The sequence below is a fragment of the Phoxinus phoxinus genome, assembly GCF_949152265.1.
Source record: "Phoxinus phoxinus genome assembly, chromosome: 14".
Classification (NCBI taxonomy): Eukaryota; Metazoa; Chordata; class Actinopteri; order Cypriniformes; family Leuciscidae; genus Phoxinus; species Phoxinus phoxinus.
In genome coordinates this window covers 32,634,694-32,658,404 of record NC_136889.1, presented here as the reverse complement: position 1 = coordinate 32,658,404, position 23,711 = coordinate 32,634,694, and the positions used below count along the sequence as shown (strand labels likewise).

The following is a 23,711-nucleotide window of genomic DNA, read 5'->3' as shown; positions in this document are numbered from 1 at the left end:
TGACTCTCTCAATTATTTGCTAAAATAATGACAAAACTGAGAAATCAGAAACATAATTTTAGCAACAACAATGACAATTATTGACAGTGTAACTGTCCTCAAAATCTTTATTTATTTATTTATAGATTATTATTGTAACAGACTTTTTTTGGATTGTACATGCATCATGACAGAATCCAACAAAGTCTGTTACGATAATAATGATGTACTGGCGCTAGTTGTATATGTGTGCATGCAATGTATTTTTCCCCTCGGGGCATGCCGTAGATGCGCACTTGGTACTGGAGTGTCGCGGGGTTTTGGAGTTAGTGATCTGATGTGGAATATAATAAAGTGGAGAAGACTTCAAACTGCTATCGTTGATTATTTTCTTATTTCTGTTAGTGTTAGGTGAATCCTATACGAACGCTCGGTTATATTATTAAGATTATTAAAACCATATCAATAAAGTTGAAGTCTATTTTCATCACAGAAGTCTCCCCACCCATGAATTGTCTATGCACGCGAGGTGTCTAGATTATGTGCATTACTCAAACGCTGGCAGACACAGCAGCAGTTGTAGGAAGGTATATTGATCATAAAATCAGAATTCGCTTGTCATGAATTATACATTCATTAATTTATGTCACTTGTTTAAGTTATCTAATATGTGTAAAAAAAAAAAAAAAAAAAACTCAAGCAGCCGCTTAGTTCGCTTATGCCTCGGGCCGGCCCTGGAAATGGACCTCTGATTACTGTGCAATTGACCCTTTCCAGGGAGCTTGATTGACAGGTGATCTGACCAATCATACTTCGACATCCACCATTTTGTCCGACAAAGCCATCAGGAGAGTTAGTAGATTAACCTTGGAGGATTTGAACTTGAGAAGCGGAGTGTACTGACGTCTTTCCGCGGTTAAAACAACATTCCTTCTGATGTTCATTCATGTTTATTTGATGCTATAAATGAACTAGAAGAAGAGATGATCGGTTCACAAGCGGCTTTAACTGAGGCGACACAGCGATCTGACAGACACATTAAAGAGCCACAAAACGCTATTTATTGTTTACATTTATTTTAAAAAATGACCAAATTTGAAAGGTGAGACTTTGTTTATTATGTTTTTCACTGCGTGAGAACATGGTGTGGCGTGAGAGAGGTGTGGCTTGTCGGACATAGCGACAGTAACTAAGGGTGGCGGGTCTCTGCGAACGGTTAGTTGGTATTGGCGTAAGGGTACATTTTCACTATAGAAATCAATTGACGGAAAAAAATTGATAATTTTGATTGCTTGCTTTTATGCAAAAATTATATTTAGCATATTGCAGAGCTGTATTAACAACTGCTCATGTCATTGAAATGTTTAGTCACAGCATACATAAGAATATTTTTTATTACACAGTGGACATACGTTGCATGAAGTTAACGTTCAGTGAATTCAAAGCTGAAATTTCAAAAAAGACAAGCAGCCTGATCTACTTTTCCCCCTACACTCTGTATATTAGCATTATAGTGCCACTTTCTCTCTCTGTTTGAACACCAAACACTTTGACAAGAACTTCATGGTCGGCCTTTAAAGTCTATTTTTATCCTGCATCCATGAGAGAAGGAAAGGTTGAATGCCAGAATCAAAGCTATTTTAACTCACATGAGGCTTGAAACGTATGGATGTATTGCACAAAAATAAGCGTATGGCTCATACGTTCTCATCACCAATGCCATAAGTACCTCTCATCATCATCATCTTCAGTGAATTAAGGACAGCATGCGAGAAGGCGAACGATTTAATATGAGTAAGACTCAGGGACTTTGTAAAAATGCTGTCCTCTTTTGTAACTGTCATTAATTGCTCAAGAATGAGATGACCTACAATTATCAAACCTGCTATATTCATCATGTTGATTCCTGTTATTTAGTTCATCCACTCTGACTAATTCATGGCTGGAGGGTTGAACATCTCCTGCTAAGCTTAATTAGTGATCTTCATTAAGAAGATACTCAAGCCTGAATGTAAATTGACGAGAGGCACTGCAAGGCAACGGACGGCTCTATGCATTCACATCTCTTTTTAAGCCTTCCCATTGAATTGCAAAAATGAGATGCTACATTATGAGTTAATCCCATTATCAGGATTTGCTCAACGTGTGTGATGCACCTTGCATTTTAAGTGATAATTAATCACTTAATGTTTTTTCAAAATCTTTTTGAGTCGCGATTTAAAAAAAAAAAATATGATAGTGTTTCTCAACTCACTGACAGAAAATATGACTAAAAATAATATTTTTTAAATTTTTGTTGTCATGAATTCACTGAATAGTGAGATAATAGTGGGAGAATTTTTCCCAAGAGTAATTGTCCTGTTTAATGAGCCTCAATGTGGTTCTGTTCTTGAGGAATGAGGCAGTGGCTCAATCAAACGATTGAAAAGCCTGAAATCACAAGTTAAATCCTCTCAAATATGGCTTTGGACTTTTTTTCTTATCTGATACAAAAATAAATCATAGCTTTTACGTATTACAAAAAGAGAGATCTATGAGCGCTGATTAAACCTACTGGAGCAAACCAACTGCGTATTCATAGTTTTTAGTCACGACCGGCACCGAGACCTCGAGGGCAAAACTGTAGCAAAGGCCTGTCCGTTTACCGTCTGGTTGAAGCCAGGAATATTTACATCACCAATAATATGTTAAAAAAATGCAAGTTTTGGGCACCTGTGATCCATATCCAGAAACTGCTGCAGTATTTCAGTCACTAAAAACTGCAGGATAGTCTAAACGCTTAACATGACAAAAACACTTAAAGTGCCTTAATGTAATAAAACAGAGACTTTGGGTCAAATATGGACAAACTCAGCCGTTGGGTTACATTTTATAACTACATTTTTAACCCAACATTTGGGTTTGACCATATTTGACCCAAAATTGGGTTAAAACAACCCATCATTTTTTAGAGTGTACTACATTAGTACTTAGTAGAAACATAGTAAAAAATAACTGACAGGCAATGGAGAAAAGCTTTGTTTTAACATCCAGGTTGGCGTTCAAGGGTGTGATGTCACGTTAAATCTATGAATTTTGAGTTTACTAAGAAACAATATTTACATGTATGACAAAAATTGACCTTTCAGCAACAAAATGGAAATGAAGCACAACAAACTTCTGCCAAGCAGGAGTTGGCTGGTTTTTTGAAGCCTCAGATTTATTATCTGCTTATATGAGAGTGTTAGGTTGTTTTTCACTTTTTTCCCTTGTTTGCACAACAGCAATTAATTTATTTAATATCCAAAGGCGGTATTTTTGCAGTCCATTGACACTGCGAGCGAGGTATGAGACGGCTTTGTTGATTGTAATTGGAGGGTTTGCGGGAGTGCAGAACAAAAAGCCACGTGGAGCTGTTCAAGAGACCCCAGTCTGCGCCATCATGATGATTATAATGGGAGCATTCAAGTCATTAGCAGTGTGAGTGGGGTATCATTCTGCTCACTCAAGACACGCCGTATTTATGGTTTGCACCTTGAAGCAGTAGAACCTTTTTTTGGGGGATTATTTTTCCCTTGAAACTGAATATGTGGGCTATAGACCTGGAATAAACATGGAATTGTGAAGAGCAAAGCTTACAGTACATTTTCTAAACCAAAAGCACAAGGGAAGAAATTAAGATATTAAGATATAAATATTATAAACATCATGATTTTCTGTAAAGCTGCTTTGAGTTTCACAGTGTGATAAAAATGAACTTTTACAAATAACACTCTAAGGATGTTTCATTAAACTTGTTCTTACAAAGTTTATCCAAACATTTCAAAAACATTTAGTAAATATTAATAACATCATAAGGATGTTCCAAAAACATATTTTCTAAGAACATTTATTCTCTACATCATGAGAACGTATATTAACTATTCATATCATATCCATACAGATAATTTTATGAATGTTTTGTCCCAACATTAGCATAACTTTTAAAGAAAACTATAGTGAAAGTTATGGGAACGTTCCCTCTTAGCGGGGACTGTCCCCGGCAACACAGTTCATTTTCCTACTTTAAAGTTTGTGCAAGTCGTTCACAGCAAAAAATGTGACCCTGGACCACAAAAACAGTCACATGGGTCCATTTTTTGAAATTGAGATTTATGCTTAACATGAAAGCTGAATAAATAAGCTTTCCATTGATGTGTGGTTTGTTATGATAGGACAATATTTGGTCGAGACACAACTATTGTAAATCTGGAATCTGAGGGTGCAAAAAAATCTAAACATTGAGAAAATCTCCTTTAAAGTTGTGCATTTATGTTCACGATTGTGCTGCAATCACTCACAAAAATACATGTTTATATATTTACGGTAGGAAATTTACTAAATATCTTCATGGAACATGATCTTAATATCCTAATGATTTTTGGCATAAAAGAAAAAAGGATAATTTTGACCCATACAATGTATTGTTGCCTATTGCCACAGATATACCCGTGCGACTCCAGACTGGGTTTGTGATCCAGGGTCATAAATGACAAATAGACAGGACAGGTATAAAGCAAAAGTGAGTTTTCTCAAAAGCATCCCCACTGGTGGATAATTACAGACAATAATGGTGCAGTAAGTGGTTTCTGAGAAAAACTGTTGATATTTAGGTGTGTTCACACCATGGCGTAATTACTGCAATTGTATGATGTAAAAAGTGTTCGCTTCCTCATAGAGCTCGTAATTACAGCTTGTAAGATAGTAGTTTTCTGAGAGCTCCTATTTGTAGTGATGTGACATTTGAACCGACGTCGGAGCTCGTGTCGAGCATAAAGCGGCGTGTCAGATGAAGTCTGGGGCAGTTCAAGCTCAAACCGGTGAACAGCGTTTTGCTACAGTTTCCGGGTTGAACGATATGTTTCCTGGAAACGGACTGGTGTGCAACGGGGTTTGAGATAAGGTTTCTCTTGTTTGGTGGGTGTGTCAAAAATGTCAGGCTCAGCAGCAACATGTAAATAAACCACGCGGTATTAAGGGGGGGGGGGGGGGGGGGTGTGTGTTAGCAACTGCAACATGGTGCTTCGTAACATAATTTTCATGCTCAAACAGCAACATTACTGAAAATGCATAATGCTGAATAAAACACTTTAGGAATTACACTTTTATCAAACGTATTCTGCCAAATTGAACAGAAACATGTTCAGTGCCTAATTTAACTTCGCCAAGTCACAGAATATATGATATTTCATTTATACGAAATATCAGAATGTCTCTGTGCTCATGAGATTAAAGAACCAGATAGTTGTATAATCTTCCATATACAGTATCTGTAATTTTTTTGTGTTAGTTTGTTCACTTTAGACTTTGTTTTGCTCATGTCTGTTTCTAGGTTGCTTTTCAGTCTGTTGCTTGGTTCTCTGTGGTTTCTAATTGATTGTTGGTTCTGTTCAGGTGTGTCTTGTTAATTAGCTCCACAGTTGTTGGCTAAAGCCTTGAGTTTCTTTCAGGTTTTTGTCAGTAAAGTTTGAGTTTTTTGTTGAATAAAGCTGCTGCACTTCAATCCTGTTTCATCTCCGCTGCAACCTGACCGTGACAGCATCTAATCTAGATTGTGGAAATAATGTTATGCATGTGTTCAAGGGCTCTTATTAATGCTTCAGGGATTTTTTAATCTCATTCCAAAGCTCTTAACAGGAATATCAATGAAAAGAGAAGATATGGATGATGAAACAGCCAAACAGGGACAGAAAGAAGAAACGTGTTGTTGGAACATGGCTTAAGGGCCGGGATTGTTGTGCAGGATCACAGGACAGAAATAACTCGCACGTTCACATGTTGAGATCACAGTGTTATGATGGGAGCCACAACACAACAGAGAATATAACTTGCACTTTTTTTAGAGCTCTTGTTTCTGGAAATATTTTCCCCATTCATTTTCACAACATAATCTCCAGGAAAGAGTTCTACACCATAGACCAAACCAACCAGCTCTGAGATTAATAAAACACGATTACACACTTTAATTACAATCATGCGAGTGTCATAATCAAATAAAGAACACAATAAAGAAGAAAAATAACATTATTTACAGTGAACTTGAAAATCTCAAGGATTTGATGCCAGTAACAAGGCAGCCGCAATCTAGTGATCATTTCATCTTCAAAAAAGCTTGTATCTTGTAAGCACAATTATCATGTAAACACTTAATGTTTGCTAGGCAGATAAAGCCAGCCAATCAGATTAGAGCTTGCGAGATCAAGAACAATCTTTGCAGTTTGTGCATAATATGCATGAGGCGGTCAGTGAATGGATTTTACGTGGTTAATTGATGGTCAGCTTAAAAGCTTGTGAGCCTCTTGCAAAAGCAATCTGTCCCAACTAATGAAAGGGACCCGCCATTGATGATGTATCATTTATTTATTTTCTCATCATTATTTATTGGCCTGTAATCTTTTTAAAATGAACCCCTAAACACCACAGAAAAATGCAACAAAATGGGTTGTCAACATATTAGTTAAGCAGACAAATACAATTATGAACAATTATTTCTTGAACAATCCAACATTATATTCCATTCCATTTTCATTTATATAGCACATTTAAAAAAAAAAACAAGGTTTACCAAGTGCTGAACAAGGGATAACACATAAAAGTACATATAAAACCCATAAGTCAACATAAAATCACACAGTTCTCATGCTGGGGTAAAAGCCTGAATACAAGTGAGTTTTTAGACGAGATTTAAAAGATTCGAGGGTTGGGGCCAGTTTGACCCGTGGAGGAGCTCGTTCCACAGTTTAGGGGCTGCGGCTGAAAAAGTGCGGTCACCCCAGGGTTTAAACCCGGTTTTTGGAGCGACCAACCGAAGTTGGTCAATAGACCTGAGTGACCGTGTAGGGGTGTAAACTTTTACGAGGTCTGAGATATAGCGAAGAGCCAAACCATTTAGTGATTTAAAAACAAACAATACAATCTTAAAATGTATTCTAAAATGGATCGGGAGCCAATGTAGCGAGGCCAGAACTGGTGTTATATGTTCATGCTTGCGCGTTCCGGTTAACAGGCGTGCGGCCGAGTTTTGTACTAGCTGTAAGCGTGAAAGAGAGGTTCGGTTTACGCCAATATAAACCCAGCAAACACAGAACGTTGGCACAACGTACCCGACCTTCTACCAACGTTTTAACAACATGGCCAAAAGGTTGCTATAACTACGTTGTGTGGTGAAGGTTGTTACAGCGTTGTCACAATGTTGACATTAAACCACCGTTCAGGGCCATTGCTTAAGATTGTGCCAAGGGTATCTGGACAACCACTGGACTACATAATGTACACATCACTCGTCACTGAAGAGGGACAATCAGCTTTAAATTCCAACCGCCCGTTGGGTGTGATCGGGTTGGTGTTCTCATTCATCATCGAGCAGATACGCGAGTATTGCGTTTCATTTAGCCTCAGCTATCAAACAACCTACATCTTTAATTGAATGTGACTAATGTAGCCTCACTTGCACTGTTTTAGTTTTTCATTTGATTTTTCGGTATTTAGTATCATTTGTGGATGTTTCTCTGGTCGCCGGCTTTCAACTACTGTCTGCCATACAGAACCCGGTTTTTTTATTCATTAAATATTCTGATCTACCTTTGGTTTTCATGTTTTATTTACTACTTAAAATAAATTTGTATATTCGTTTACCCCCCCCACCCCCCCCCCCCACCCCCACACACACACACACACACAAATGTATGACTTTTGGAAGTGCAATTTGATATGCTGTTTTGATAAAGTTGAATTAACGAAACCTTCTGTAATTTTTACTCTTCAAAGTGTACACTTGCAGGTGTTGATTATAATTAGGCTAATTTACTGATAGCCCCATTAAATAATAAGGATAAACAATATTTAAAAAGTATATAATTATCTAACAAATTGCTAAATGGGGGATATCTAAAGGCATATCTAGCAGCAGCATATAAAAAAAATTGTCAGAACGTCGTCTCTCAGTTGCTGAATGTCGCGTAACAACGTTGCTACAGCCCTGACACGTCTTACAATTCTACGTTGTTACAATGTTGCGAGCACGTAGACAGCGACGTTGCCATAGCAGAAATGCAACGTGCCAGAGACGTTGCCACAACGTGAATGTTTGCTGGGAAGTGCATTACAGTTGTCTAAACGAGTTGAAATAAAAGCATGAATCACATGTTCAAAGTGTTTAAGAGATAAGACAGGTTTAATTTTAGATAAAAGCCTCAAGTGACGTTATTTATCTGTTTATCAAGTTTAAAAACATTATCTATTTTGACACCTAAATTTGTCACGATGGGTTTCACATATTATTTCAGGAGCCAGGTCAACGGGAAGGATATCATCGGCTCGACTGGGTCCAAACAAAATAACCTCAGTTTTTATTATTATATTATTCAAGAAATTCATGCATTGTTTTTGTATTCATGAGTTAGAATGGATTTTGAAGGATTAAGAGACAAGTGTCCAGCATGCAGAGGAAATCCTTCAAAACTAAAAATATAAGCATAGTTTTAGTAACAACGCAATAAGAATATAGGTGCATGTGCTCTATATCAGATAATTATGACATCTGCTAGTAATCATAAACATGTCAAGAGAGCAAGCCAACAATCGTTAATTGTCTGATTTTAAAAAGCGAGTAGGAAAGGGCCGTCCCTGACGCCTACTTTTATACACTGAATGGACCCTCTGTTGTTTCTGCATTCCAATGAATATACAACAGCTTGAAAGCAATTTGTGAGACCACACATTATCATCCTCAAATCGCTTCACGTCGACGGCAGTGCTAAAGTCAGCAGAAGGTAAAACTTTTCCATTAAAGTTACTCTGTTCAGCCATTGTTCTGGATTAGGATGCAAATGTGCAATGCAAGCTTTTTTTACTCATTTCAAATTTAGTCAGAAATGAAGTACGTCAAACTCTCTTAAGTCATCATTTTTGGGGTGCGAAACAAGTACGTTGTCACTATTAGCAAGACAGGCACGTTTTTCATCCTCAGGAGCTGCTAAATGATCACCCGAAAACATGAAAAGGCGTGATTGCAAAATGAAGTGGTATAAATGGCTGTAGCATGATTTTATAATCACAGCTCTTGCTTTGTGTTTCAGAATTAAGACATGTTTTTTATGGTTTTTAGCACTGAATGCTCCAATCAGTCAACATGAGGATGAAACAGTTCTGCTCATCTGGATTCAGCGCTTGTTTTGTTTCTATCGTTTGTTGGTGCAGACAGAAGCTTGATGGCTCTCTGCTGTTTTCATTGGCTCCACGCTGTTTCCCTGTGTGTACTGAAATTACTTGAAAAATATGTCTGTTTTTACAGGTCACCACTGTATTTGCAACCAAGCTCAAGTCTTTCACCTTTGTGCCACTTCTAAAAAGACTGCCCGTGGAGAACCGGATCTGGAAAAAGGTTCTTCAGGCCGGCAGACCAAACCCGGTGAGAAGAACTCTTGAGACGGCTCAGTGTGGTTCCTGTAGTATGCCACACTGTGTCACTCAAAAACGAAACATGACACCACACGGGAGGGGTTAATTATTTACTTCATGCTGTTCCAAACATGGATGATGAATGTTTTGATGAATTTTAACTAATCCAGCTCTTTGTATACAATGATAGTCCATAGTGAATATGGGTTTAACCACTTAACTGTCAACCCCCTTTTTGAGAATAGACATGAAAATGCACTATTCATACTTTGGTCTGAATCTCAATCTTTCAATCTTTTGAGACACTCAATCTTTTAAAGAAGATTATTGCTGAAGTGAGAAGATTATTGCTGAAGTGAAATCATGGAAGTTTAAATTTACTGTAAATCAAATCTACTGCACTAAATATGTATTATTTTATATAATATATGTATTTTACAAAAAACAACAACTTTAAAATTGCTATAAATCAAAGCCATATGTCTAACCAAGTTGTGTTCCAAATTTGCAGTTAATATCATAGAAATGTAAGTCCCTATGAGATTTTGTTTTGGCACTGTACTACAAATAGCCTCCGGGTGAGGTCTCAAGGTTCCATATTTTGAGATATAAGTGATATTTTGACAGAAATGTATTAATTTGTTAGAGGAGAATGCATCAAAACAAAATTCAATGCAATGTGCGTACATTGCATTGAATTTTGTTTTGATGCATTCTCCTCTAACAAATTAATACATTTCTGTCAAAATATCTCAAAATATGGAACCTTGAGACTCAGACCTTTCTGACGATATGTGTTTTGTAAATATTAGAAAAGGTTTTGGTTAGAAAGTAGTTTACATACATTTAAATACATTTCATAATATAAAAAATGACACCGCCCACTAAAGGAGGAGCCCGCTAAAAGAATTTAGAGTACCATTTCCATGGTAACGCAACATCCAATTTCAAAACGGTTTTCACAGGATGAATTCTTGAGTTTGTAAGCTTTCGAATGATACCTAATTTATGATGATTACTAAAATATGTGATATAAAAAAGGCGATTAAAACGAGGGTTAAAGCACTACAGAAGTATCATAAAATCTGCAAATGACAGCTGTGATATTTGTATTGTACCTTTATTGGAAGAACAGACCCAAATTTAAGTCATAACTCACAAATTTTTACCGCTACTGAAGCTTTCAAATTTATTTCACATTTAGTTAAAAAATTTCACATAATTTTTTGTGTTGCAGTAACGCTTGCTTTAATCTTAATAACATTAAAATTTATCTTACTATTTGAGTGAACTGTTCATTTAATTAGCAAATACTTCTCAAATCTGATAGAGGGAGACTTCAGTGATTCCCAGAGTCCCTTAGGAGAGGATGACCTACGTCTGTATAAAAGGGAAACTGCTGAAGGCATTTGCTGAAGGGCTTACACAATCAGGGTGGGTCATGCGTTCTTGCATGTGAGCAATACATGAGGGACACGGACTTCTGGTAAAAAGATGTCCGAGCTGGAACGGGAAACACACGCACACATAAATGCATTCACTGACTCTCTTATATCGTCAAGATGCTCAGAAGCTAGAAATAGCCATCTGTAGCTTTGGGACAGCTGCCATTTCAGGTTTGGTGTCTCTTAGTAACATTTCCTTTTCCAATGTCAGACTTCACGGGAGCCAGGGGACTTTGAGAAGAGCATGGCAGAGGAGGGTGTCTACAAGGCTGAGGTTATTTACGTCCAAGACCCTGAAGATCTGAGAGAAACGCTCAAGAACACCACTAAAAGTGAGGTTAGTATTGTGCTATATTCTGTCAGAAGGGCAAATGCAAACTCCTGATGAATTTTTTTACGGTAACTCTTTACAATAAGGTTCATTAGTTAACATTAGTTAACTACATTAGTTAACATGAACTAAGAATGATCAATACTTCTACCGGATTTATTAATCTGAGTTAATTTCAACATTTACTAATACATTATTAAAATCAAAGGTTGTATTTGTAACATTAGTTAATGCACTGTGAACTAACATGAACAAAACAATGAACAGCTGTATTTTTATTAACTAACATTAACAAAGATTAACACAAATGTATTGATCATTGTTAGTTCATGTTAGTTAATACATAATGTTAACTAATAAACCTAATTGTAAAGTGTTACCAAATTTTTTTCTTTAACTTACTGCTGAACCTTCTTTAAAAATGAATTCAATTACATATATGTCATACGCTGTGGCAGAATGATGGTCCAGAAAACAAGCTATTGAAGTAATGACGTACTTCTTGGAAAGTCATTACTTCAATAGCTTGTTTTCTGGTCAATCATTCTACCACTGCGTATGAAGTATATCTAATTGAATTCAAACAAGGACTGTTTGTAGAGAACATTGTTCAATGTTCAGATGAATCCTTAATATCTTTTATCCGGCTCTAATGGGAGACATCATGATAATGAGTATACTGATAACACACGGCTGCTTTCTGTGTTGCAGTCCCCTGTTAATTAAACACACACATTAGCGTGCCTACACAGTAGACAGAGATCTGACCCGAGCAATTGATGAATAGGAGTATTTATTGTGTCTAATTAGTCTGTGCCACTAGTGTTTATCAGAATATTAAAAATAATGTTTTTAAACATGTTTCCAAGACTACTTTAGCCAATGACTTCTCTCACTTCAACATAAAGACCGTCATGCATTTAGTGCTGGAATAACCAGCTTGCCATTTGAGAGATTGAGAGAAAGAAAAATGTAACCGACTTCACTAAATTCTCATTGAGCAACAAGTGAGAAATTAGTCTGATGCATTAGACATTTTTATGTCTACATAGACCTCTAATAATGAGTTATACTGTAATTGGCAATCAGGCCCATCAATAAACAAACAGTTTGCAGAAAACAATGGTTAATCATCATTGCAATACTCAAAATGAGTTCTGTTTATGGCTCTGTAATCTTCTTTCTTTCTCAGATTCAGTCACCTGACAATTTAACCCTTAAACCACCCACCACCCCAGTTGGTCCTCATGCAGAATTCGGTAGCGTAACCCCTGCCATGGAAACCACTGTTAACAAACACCCCGGCATTTCTCATCTAGGATTTCACAACACTGCTGAGGTCAGCTCGGGTCTGTTTTTAAATAGCGCGTCCCAGAGAGAGGAGGTCCTTAGCCCTGCCAGCTCCATGGATTTCCTCACATCCCCTGCTTCCTCCAAGGAGTCGATTCTCTCCGAGGGCTGGGACAAGGACAGGAGCTGGTCTGCGCTCCACATGTTCTCACGAGACGGTTCTCCATGTCCCTTTAGTCGCACAGTTTCTCCGTGTTCCTCCGTGAGATCAGGGACTTTCACACCCTCTGTGGTGAGAATCAAGCGGCTCTCTTTGGCTCCGGGCTCCAGTTTGCTACAGATGTCGTCTGTTTGCGGTACACCCTGTGACAGTCGTACAACCTCACCCTGTCCTCTTTCGCCCCGAGCCCGGCACAGGACTCCTCCAACCCAACTCTCCCTGCTAACGGCAATCCTCAGGAAAGGCCGTCTACCCGTCCTGTCCTCTTCATCTCAAAGACCTTACTCGCCCTGCTGGCCCATCAGTCCAGTTAACATGTCGTCCTGTTTAGCGTGCTCAGCTGCCTCTTCTGTTGCACCCATGAACGTGCCCAAAGCAAAGTCTTGTACCGCCATTGATACAAAGTCTTTCCAGATTTCAAAGCCACAGATTTGGAAACCAGAGGTGGTTAAGGTTCCTGACGAATCCCCACTCATGAAACCACCAGAAAGACCTGGCTCATGCAGACATTTCACCAGCAGTAGTAGCATCACCTTACCTACAAATCACATCTCTTCGCCAAGCGTACCTGCAGTCCAGGCTGCCAATGCTCACCTGTCTAAATCAGGTCCCAAGGGAAATCGTTTGCCGACAGTTCCTAGCTCTCTTTTGTGTAGCTCCAGCTCCCGCATGAGATCTCCTAAATCAAGCTATCTGTCATGTTCCAGCAATGGGAACCAGAACAATCCACCAGTGTCAGGGGATTGTCCTGTATCTATGGATCCAAATAAGTCAGGCGAATCTTTAATACATAATGATGAAACAAAACCCCATGATAGGCCAGAAAAATATTCATTGCCACTGAAACAGAGTCAGAAATCATCTGAGCTCTCCAATGAACCATATCTGAAACACATGGGAAGTTCATCTGCTAATTTAGACTCCTCTGTACCAAAACCTGCTCTGAGTTCATGTAAATCTTCATCTCCTACTCTGCAACACACTTTCGAATCACACATCAATTCAATATCTCCCGGTTTAAGCCACAGAGAGAATAAACAAAGTACTCTTTTCCAAAATGCTCTCATAAATGACGTGGAAACAGTGCACCTATCATCCCCGGCTTTTAGGCTGTCTCCCTCTCCTAGACCCTTGGGTCTCGCCCGCCTGTCCTACACACCTCCCGCCTCTCCTGCTTGTCCTCCCGTCCACCCAAGCTCCCGGTCCTCCACCCCAGATCGCGGCACTCTCTCGCCCTCCCCGGCGGTCCCGAGCCGCCAGCTTTCCCCCTCTCCCTCGTACTCGTTCTGTTCATCACCCTCTCCATCCCTATGGGGGAGCACACCAGACTGCGCAGATGGGGACTGTAAAAATAGAAAGGTACAGTGCATGCCCTTTCGCTGTTACCTGCAAGCTACTTGCATGCCCTACCATTGAGAAGTGGCAATCATTCCAGCAGTGACATGCCTCCCGCATTGCTGGGAAACATGATATGCATCATACTCATGCAAGAGCAGTAAATCTTTAGCAAAGGGCAAGTTTTGCATGTTTCGTGTTTGGGACCCTTGGTTCGAACAATACATGCATGGTTTATCACAGTAGAGATGTTTGCACGGCTATCTCTGGGGAGTACGGTTTTTAAGTGTTTTCCACATAACACGAATGCAGACTGAGATATTCTGAACTGATGGTGATGTTTATGTTGATCTGCAGTCACAGGCATGGTTATATTGGCTTCTTTATATCCATTTATTCATGCATGCATTCCCCCAATAAGGAGAAAGAACCACATGGCTATTTAGTAGGGGTGTAACGATACCCTCATGTCACGATTCGATGCATATCACGATACTGAACTCACAATTCAATATTGTTGTGATACTCCTAGACATTTGGTAAAAGGTTAACAAAAAATGTACTGTTAATTAAAATGCAAAATTTTGTTTTACATTGAGTGTGAAAATGAATAGACTTGGACTTGGTGCTGGAAACCCAATGCTGAATAATTTTAGACAAATATGCGTGCACTCTTTCACTGACTAGATGTATTTAAAATTATGTAGGCCACTTTTTACTGGTAACATCAGACATTTGGCATTATCAGGACCCACACATATTCCCCCATTGCATTATTATATTATTATATATACAGTAGTTTATTGTAGTACTGACACTAAAACTCTGTAAACTTTTTTTCTCACACAGTAATTTGAATTGTATATACACACAATTAGGGCTGTAAACGATTAATCACGATTAATCAAATCCAAAATAAGTTTGTGTTTACATAATATATGTGTGTATTGTGTATGATTATTTTGTATATATAAATACACACACATGCATGTATATATTTAAGAAAAATGTGTTATTTATATATAAAATAGTTTTATGTATATATAATATAAATCATATAAAAATATATATGCAGTATATAAATGCAAATATTTCTCAAATATATACATGCATGTGTGTGTATTTATATATACAAAATAATTATACACAATACACACACATATATTATGTAAACAGAAACTTTTATTTTGGATTCGATTAATCGCGATTAATCGTTTACAGCCATTATTGTCACTATCCACAATACATATTGATGCATTTTTTGTATTGCAATATATTGTGACACGATATGTTGTTAAACCCTTACTATTTAGTATTAATAACTTTTTCCATTCAAAAACAACAATATTGTGATATGACTGTTTCATGAAAGGGAATTACTCATATACCGTCTTGTCTTATTGCATAGCACTGGGACTGTATATTATGTTGTTTAATTCTGCTTTTGCCTTTTTATGACTTTTCAACCATTCTTTCCTTAAAAAAAAAGACACACAGGATCAAATCCACCTACAAGGCGTTCGCTGCCATTCCTACAAATACTCTGCTCCGGGAACAGCAGGTGAGCTGCTTTATCTAATTACTCTAAACGACAGCTATTATTTACTGTACAATTATTAAATGGATCTCATTCAGTGTCAGTTTAAGCCATTAAATCAGTGTTATTTTTGGATTCCATGCAACTGTATTGTCGTTAAATAGGTTGAAATTGAATCATAAAATTTTTTCGTTGATGGACAGCAGAATGGATTTGTTCATAAGTGGCCAAAGGGACCCTGAACAGAACAAGCAGGATGAGTCATCCACATTGTATACTTCATTAGACATTATAGGAGAGGTTAAAATGTTCTGAACAGGGTCAGAAAATAGTGGGATAATCAATATAAGACGTGAGCAGACTCACATCTTTGGGATTTAGTAGCTTCTAAAGCCTCCTTCTAACCACTTGCTAAGGTCAAGAATATATTGCATCATTAAAAGATTAAAGCTCCACCTGCATCTCTTTATCTTTTCCTTGCTGAAGGCTATAGATGAAGATGTCGACAAGAAAGAGGCGTCGCTCAACCCCGCAGACAACTATTCTTGGGAGGACCCACATGAAGCGGTAGAATGACACACAAACACATGAATTTGCTGAGTATAACAGTATTTTTTTTATTAAACACTTATTTACAAAGCACAATATACAAAATCTCTCGTTGGGAGACGTATGTGCAGAACATAGTTAACACAATTATCTAGAACAAATTCGATAAAAAACAAAACAAATACAAATACAATTAAAACAGAATAAATGAAGCAAAGGCACTTCAGTCCATAAGGCATGTCAAAGTTGTTCACATACACATATTATCCTCAGTCTTCATATATTTTAAGATAAACTTACATGGAAGCTTTACAAGTTATAATGACAAATATTTTGAGACATCTTCACATAAAGAGTAGGCCTAAATGTTATCACTGGAGTTTTTCAGAAGTTTCAAAGAATCAAAGTATTCCCTCAGTTCAATTTTAACACCATTAGGGATGGATTTTTGCTTTGCCATTTACATTTATGAATATGGTATTTACCCATAATTGTTATGATATTGTACATTCTAAAACAGAGTATAACAGTATTGCATCTGGTGGCTGGTAGAACCAGTAGATATTTAGCTATTTAACTCCATATTTCAGTAGGCAAGACTGCTTTACATTATTTTACTTGTGAAGATAAATAATGAGAGACTGGGATGTGCCCCAAATAAAGATCAGTTCAAACTATAATGATTATAATTGACTTTTAGAACCTTGCACTGATAACTTTGCATCCATTATCCATTAATTAAATGGAATAAATAATCAAATGAGATGAAGTACCAATAACAAATACATATTTAACTCTGGACTTTCCACAAATATCCATCTGTTTAATATATATATATACATATATATATATTTTTTTTTTTTTTTGTGAAATGTGCAGCACAATTCACTACATGCTGATATTGTATGTACCAGTCCTGTGATACACTGTAGCGTCAGCTCTTGTCTTAGTGTCTGATGTGTGTGTGTGCAGATGTGCTCTCCCGCGCAGCTCCGTCAGCAGACTGCAGACCTGTACGCCACTATTGATGAAGTCCTCGAGGACTCAATCCAAAAAGTGAGCTGGCACCATAACACACTCTGCTCAGAGCAGATCTAAACAATATTCCTTTTATCTACAGATTTTCATGTTTTAATCTATTTTTCCCCAGCATCAATCAGACCGTGTGAACAAAGCCACTATGCAGTGTTTGGCAGTGGAGACATCAAGGGTATGTAATTAAAGATTGACACTGGGAATCTCATCTTCATTTTAATTATTCACAACAAAATCAAGTTCAGTCAAATCATAAATGATACTACTTGTCTAGGAATAAAATATTATGTGTGTATAATCAGTGTATCTTGGTCTTCGATGTTGACTTTAACTATGAGTTATTGTAAAAAGTAGAAACAAATATAAAATCAAATAAAAACGAAATAGATTGTCATATCGTCCCCTTGGAATTATAAGGTTCTATCTGACATTTTTGTCAAAATTGAGTTATTCACATATTCTTATTCTGTGACAACTTATTTACATTATGTGATGTTGTTTTTTAAGTAGTGTAAATTTTGGAACTTTTTATTTGGAAAATAAAAAAGGTTCTTTCTACACAGTCAAATGGAATGCAAAAACTTTAAAGCTCAATATCTCAAAACCAGTCAGAATGCAGATAGAACCTTATAATTCCAAGGTGGCGATATGTAAGAGCCACAATTTCCTGATTATTTCCAAAGAATACGTCTGTTAGCAATATGAGATGAAGAATTCAATCCTCCACTCTGACTAACACTCAAACCCAGCTATCCATTTGATTATATTCACTGTCCTTGCATTGAAAATGTGTGCGTAAATCATTCTTTTTTTCTTTTATTCTGAATTTCTAAAGTCTCAGACGTCATCGCCATCACCAAAACTATTGGGACGGGAAACAAGATATGTGAGTATTTCCACTGATCTCTGTATATATTTTACACTCAGGCTTCTGAGAAGGCAAATCTAACAAATCATTAATTATAAAAGTGTTAGTTCTGGAAATATTCTTATTTTGCAGTATGTACTGTTGCTACAGTTGTTACTGTAAATCTTTGAAAACACATTTTTGGTCATTTTTTTATTCAATTGTACTATCCAAACTATTTGTTTTCCAGTGAATCTGAGCACACAAGCCAATCAGAGACCCAGATTTCACACCTAGATTTTAGATCCAACTCTTTATCCTACAGAAGTATAGAAAACTCGTTGGATGCATAGTCTTTGATGTGGACAAGAAAAGATATGGGAAGCATTTTCATCTTCCAAATGCTGATAAGCCTATTTATTGTGCAGTCTTAACTAATCAAAATCATATGGTTACATTTTAGCTGCGTGTTCCCTGCTGTTCCCCACCAGAACAGAACCGAGAGCCATTTTGGGGTCTCAACCCACCAGTAGAAACGCTGGTAATCAGAGTAAATGTCTGTTGTTCAGTCAGATACAATCACATAATTCAGCCTGTACTGCCCACATGCTGCTGCATTATGCCTATGAATATAAAGTGTGTACACGTTACAACAGTTGACCCATAAACTGAACCCTTCTATTGCTATAGGATTTTCGTTTACTTCATTTTTATGATAAGACTAGTGATTTGCGTGAGAATGCAGGTATTCTGACCTTTACTGAAGTATTTACTTTATAATAATGGTATTTTAGACCCTGTTTACATTCTGAGAGCAGAATTTCATCTCGCTTGGATAAGATTTTCTTATGCAAATTACAGGATTTGGAGACTCAGTTTTCTCTCATTGTTTCACAGATTTTGCCAATAGAAAGATTTAATGGAATATCACAAACTCAGAAAATATTATAGGCATGGAACCGAATAATATGATATGAAATCACGTCAAATAATAGTATAACAATTAAGAACATATTTTGGAAGCACTTGTTTTAAAACTATTTAATTCATTCTGAGTGTTCTTCAACTTACTCATGAATCTATTGTCAAATGTAAAACAATGTCGAATATACACAGTTTCATATGCAGATGCATTTCATTACTGACTCTTTTATAGATGTCATGGGTAAAGCCATCTTTTTTTCTAGGCAAGCTCTCCTTTTCAACCCTTTGCAACTACTGAAAAAACCCTGGTAAGTATTTTTTTTGTTTTGTTTTTTGTTAAATGTATTTGATATGTGTATCATATTCATTTGCATTTAAAGGGCACCTATTATGACATTTAAAATGTTCCTAATGTTGTTTAGGGAGTCCCCAACAACAGTTTTACATGCATGCAATGACAAAAAACACTTTTGTTGTCGTATAATATGCATTTATTTTTACCTGATTTGCTCACCGACTCCCAAATGATTCGTTCAACGACTCACTTTTCCAAACCCCTCCTTTGCGCGACGCTAATCTGCGTTGATTGGTCAGATGACCCAGCAGTGTTTACATAGATAATACTTATTGTTTAACACGGAGTACAATGATGCTTTTATCAATTAAATTGTGTTATAATAATGATTATAGTCCACTGCTTTGTAGTTTGTAGTAAAAAACTAAAAATAAGATAAAGAATTTAATGTTATGTTAGCGAGCATAGCCCAGAGTTCATATTGTAAAAGCACAATCAGTCTTTGTTTGCATTAGCCCGATGCATAAACATAACGTTTAAAAAAAAAAAAAAAAAAATGCAGTTACGTTACTACGAGGTATTATTCTATTCTTTAAAGGGGTGGTAAAGTATGATTTCACTTTTCCAACTTTAGTTAGTGTGTAATGTTGCTGTTTGAACATAAACAACATCTGCAAAGTTACAACGCTCAAAGTTCAAAGCAAAGGGAGATATTTGCTTTTAAAGAAATCGTTTTTTTAAGGACTACAACAAACGGCTGGTAGGGACTACACGACATTCCTCCGGGTTTAGTGACATCAGCAAGTCTAAAATGTACATAAACCCCGCCCCCGGGAACACGCAGTTGAGGGAACAAGTCAAATATTTGTATTTGTAATATTTGTATAGTATTTTGTCACAGAAGTGAGTCAGCTCAAACTTTAGCATCCATCTTTTCACATGCAATCGAAAGTCACTCTGTGTGCATCTCACAACAGTTCCTATACGAGCGATTTATAGATTACCATGACAGAATATCCTAATTGAAGATAGTTAACGCCACATCAGCGACATAAACTCATCAACTAACCATTCAGAGATGTCCTGTTGCATTCTACATGTTGTCTCTCCATCTTTGTCTGACTCCGTTTTGACATTAAAGACAGAACAGTTTCTGTCATTTTAGTGTGTCTGCATGAGGTAATCGCAGCTGCTAACACACACATGAGCTCTTGAAACCCCGCCCTCTGCAGCAGCTCATTTGCATTTAAAGGGCCAGACACAAAACGGTGCGTTTTTGCAAATCCTCAAAAAGTGACAACTTTAACATACTATATAAAACTATCTGTGGGGTATTTTGTGCTAAAACTTCACATACACACTTCTGGGGACATCAGAAATTTATTTTACATCTTGTGAAAATTGCATTTTACCACCCCTTTAAGACAACTCCGAAAACAACGACAAACACTTCACATATATCAATACAATTGTCATTGAAGACCTAGAAGCTAAACGGTGCGTACACAACAAACAAAATAATTATTAAGCATGCTACATAAAACATAAAAGCAACAATTATTAATAACACTTACAGGTTGTGATACGGAGGAGGAAGCTGATGCAAATACACTTGGAATTGAACCTTCCTTCAATATCAGCCGGCTCGCGAATCCAAGTTTGATTGCATTTAAGATGGTAAAGCAATCGTCTTGAAAATGGCGCGAACAAAGCACAAGGCTCGGACTATACTTCTGTGGTATAGTTGTATATATGAATTGTAGCCACTTAGTCTTCAAATGCTCCTCCTTGGGCAGATGAAAAAAGTTTGCTTTTGAGTCGCACTTCAGAACACAGCGTCTCGTCGCCCTGATGTTTCCCTGCTGGCCTTGGAGCGCAATAAGTGGGCGTATCGTATTCAAATAACTTGACAAGTTGACGTCATCTAGTCAGAGAAAAAGCTTCGGTCTTCTAACGATTCATAAAAATGACTCAGAGTCGACTCTTACTTTTGAAAGACAATAACTTTATATACGATGCACTTTCATATTTCAAACTTTGCAGGATGTTTTTGTTCACTTAGATCTATGTTACACACTACATGAAAGGTACATTTCAAAATTCCATAATAGGTGCCCTTTAAAATGTTTACCTCAGTTTTTGCTACATTAGGTTCAGTAGATATGAAGAGGAGATTTAGTAACATAATGATTCTATTTAGGATATGCGCCAAAGAAACAAGAGCTGGCTGTTTTTACTGGCTGGAATTATTGATTTATAATTAACTTTTTTCTTGTTTATCTGTCTTAGACAAAGACAAAGCCTGGAGTTATTAGACCAGTCACTGCAACATCCAGAGTTACAGATGATACACATGATGAAGAATTACACCCAAATCCTTTCAAGAACCTTCAAGAGAACAAATCCAGTCGCTACCAATACAAGGTGTGTTTCTCTGAAGAGTCGTGCGCAGTGAACAAAAACTCAGTGACAAACTAAAAAAAAAATACACACACACACACACACACACACACACACACACACACACACACACACACACACACACACACACACACACACACACACACACACACACACACACACACACACACACACCTGAAGGGGGTTTATTCTGAGATAAAAATCATCTCGAAGTACATTATCCCACTCATTACACGGATACTTGCCACATAAGTAAATAATTGGACACAAAATATTGATCTGAATTTAAATATTTTATTAGGTATTTAAACGTAAAGCTTCCGCGGAGAGAGTTTCAGGGACAAGATCAAACTAGACGGACATTTAAGAGATATGGTATACAGTCATACAACTTATTACACAGCATTTCACCACATAAATCATTATGGAGATAAGAGGTATTGATTTCAGATTAAACTGTTTTACAATCCTACCTGTTTTTATCTCATAATCCAACAGTGTACAAAACAATAGTCACAAAATGGCAGCCGCTGCTTTTTTATGAAACGAGCGAGTCCACAATACTGGATGGCATAATTAAATAACTGTACACAAAATATTGATTCGACTGAGTTTTAATATTTTACTAGCTCACCAAATGGAAAACTTCCACAAAGAACTCAGCAGTTGTTGTTTGGGAATGACATACAGCTAGAGGGTGCTATTGACCAATCAGAATCAAGTATTCCACAGAGTGCTGTTATATATATATATATATATATATATATATATATATATATGGGCTCATTATATATTTTAAGAATTTTTTTTAATGCATGTGCTATAAAGCCTACAAATAACATTAAGTGCCATAATACATTTTTTTTTCATTTATCCTCTTACTGACATTTTTAAATAGGTTCATATGCATCTTTTTTGTCCCCATGAGGCCATGTTATTAATTCTGCATTAAAATTAAATCCATCCATCCATCCATCCATCCATCCATCCATCCATCCATCCATCCTTCCATCCATCCATCCATCCATCAGTCCATCCATCCATCCGTCCATCCATCCATCCATCCATCCATCCATCCATCCATCCATCCATCCATCCATCCATCCATCCATCCATCATCCATCCATCTGTCCTTCCATCTATCCTTCCATCCATTCATCCTTCATTCTATCCATCCATCCATCCATCCATTCATCCTTCATTCTATCCATCCATCCATCCATCCATCCATCCATCCATCCATCCATCTATCCGTCCTTCCATCTATCCTTTCATCCATTCATCCTTCATTCTATCCATCCATCCATCCATTCCATCCATCCATCCATCCATCCATCCATCCATCCATCCATCCATCCATCCATCCATCCTTCCATCCATCCATCAGTCCATCCATCCATCCATCCGTCCATCCATCCATCCATCCATCCATCCATCCATCCATCCATCCATCCATCTATCCTTCCATCCATTCATCCTTCATTCTATCCATCCATCCATCCATCCATTCATCCTTCATTCTATCCATCCATTCATCCATCCATCCATCCATCCATCCATCCATCCATCCATCCATATATCCGTCCTTCCATCTATCCTTCCATCCATTCATCCTTCATTCTATCCATCCATCCATCCATCCATCCATCCATCCTTCCATCTATCCTTCCAGCCATTCATCCTTCATTCTATCCATCCATCCATCCATCCATCCATCCATCCATCCATTCATCCTTCATTCTATCCATCCATCCATCCATCCATCCATCCATCCATCCATCCATCTATCCGTCCTTCCATCTATCCTTTCATCCATTCATCCTTCATTCTATCCATCCATCCATTCCATCCATCCATCCATCCATCCATCCATCCATCCATCCTTCCATACATCCATCAGTCCATCCATCCATCCATCCGTCCATCCATCCATCCATCCATCCATCCATCCATCCATCCATCTATCCTTCCATCCATTCATCCTTCATTCTATCCATCCATCCATCCATCCATCCATCCATCCATCCATCCATCCATCCATCCATCCATTCATCCTTCATTCTATCCATCCATTCATCCATCCATC

General features: G+C 37.4%; 1 protein-coding gene across 5 annotated transcripts in view; it reads left to right on the top strand.

Moving 5' to 3' along the window:
• The window catches only part of mlip (muscular LMNA-interacting protein), a 56,807-nt gene that overhangs the window by 16,355 nt on the left and 16,741 nt on the right, over nucleotides 1-23,711 (top strand). Inside the window, exons 1-11 of one of the 5 annotated variants that reach the window (XR_013800166.1) lie at nucleotides 8,693-8,768; nucleotides 9,290-9,406; nucleotides 11,053-11,178; nucleotides 12,365-14,041; nucleotides 15,507-15,578; nucleotides 16,041-16,121; nucleotides 17,076-17,159; nucleotides 17,254-17,313; nucleotides 17,974-18,024; nucleotides 18,236-18,526; nucleotides 19,173-19,217. Coding sequence is in view for 4 of the 5 variants with exons in the window: in XM_079634690.1 (XP_079490816.1) it covers nucleotides 9,290-9,406; nucleotides 11,053-11,178; nucleotides 12,365-14,041; nucleotides 15,507-15,578; nucleotides 16,041-16,121; nucleotides 17,076-17,159; nucleotides 17,254-17,313; nucleotides 17,974-18,024; nucleotides 19,173-19,217; nucleotides 21,494-21,628 (2,448 nt within the window). In the remaining variant the exon portion in view is untranslated. Of the gene's footprint in view, nucleotides 1-8,692; nucleotides 8,769-9,289; nucleotides 9,407-11,052; nucleotides 11,179-12,364; nucleotides 14,042-15,506; nucleotides 15,579-16,040; nucleotides 16,122-17,075; nucleotides 17,160-17,253; nucleotides 17,314-17,973; nucleotides 18,025-18,235; nucleotides 18,527-19,172; nucleotides 19,218-21,493; nucleotides 21,629-23,711 lie in introns of those variants that run through there. The other 4 variants (XM_079634691.1, XM_079634690.1, XM_079634693.1 and 1 more) reach the window with 4 other exon arrangements.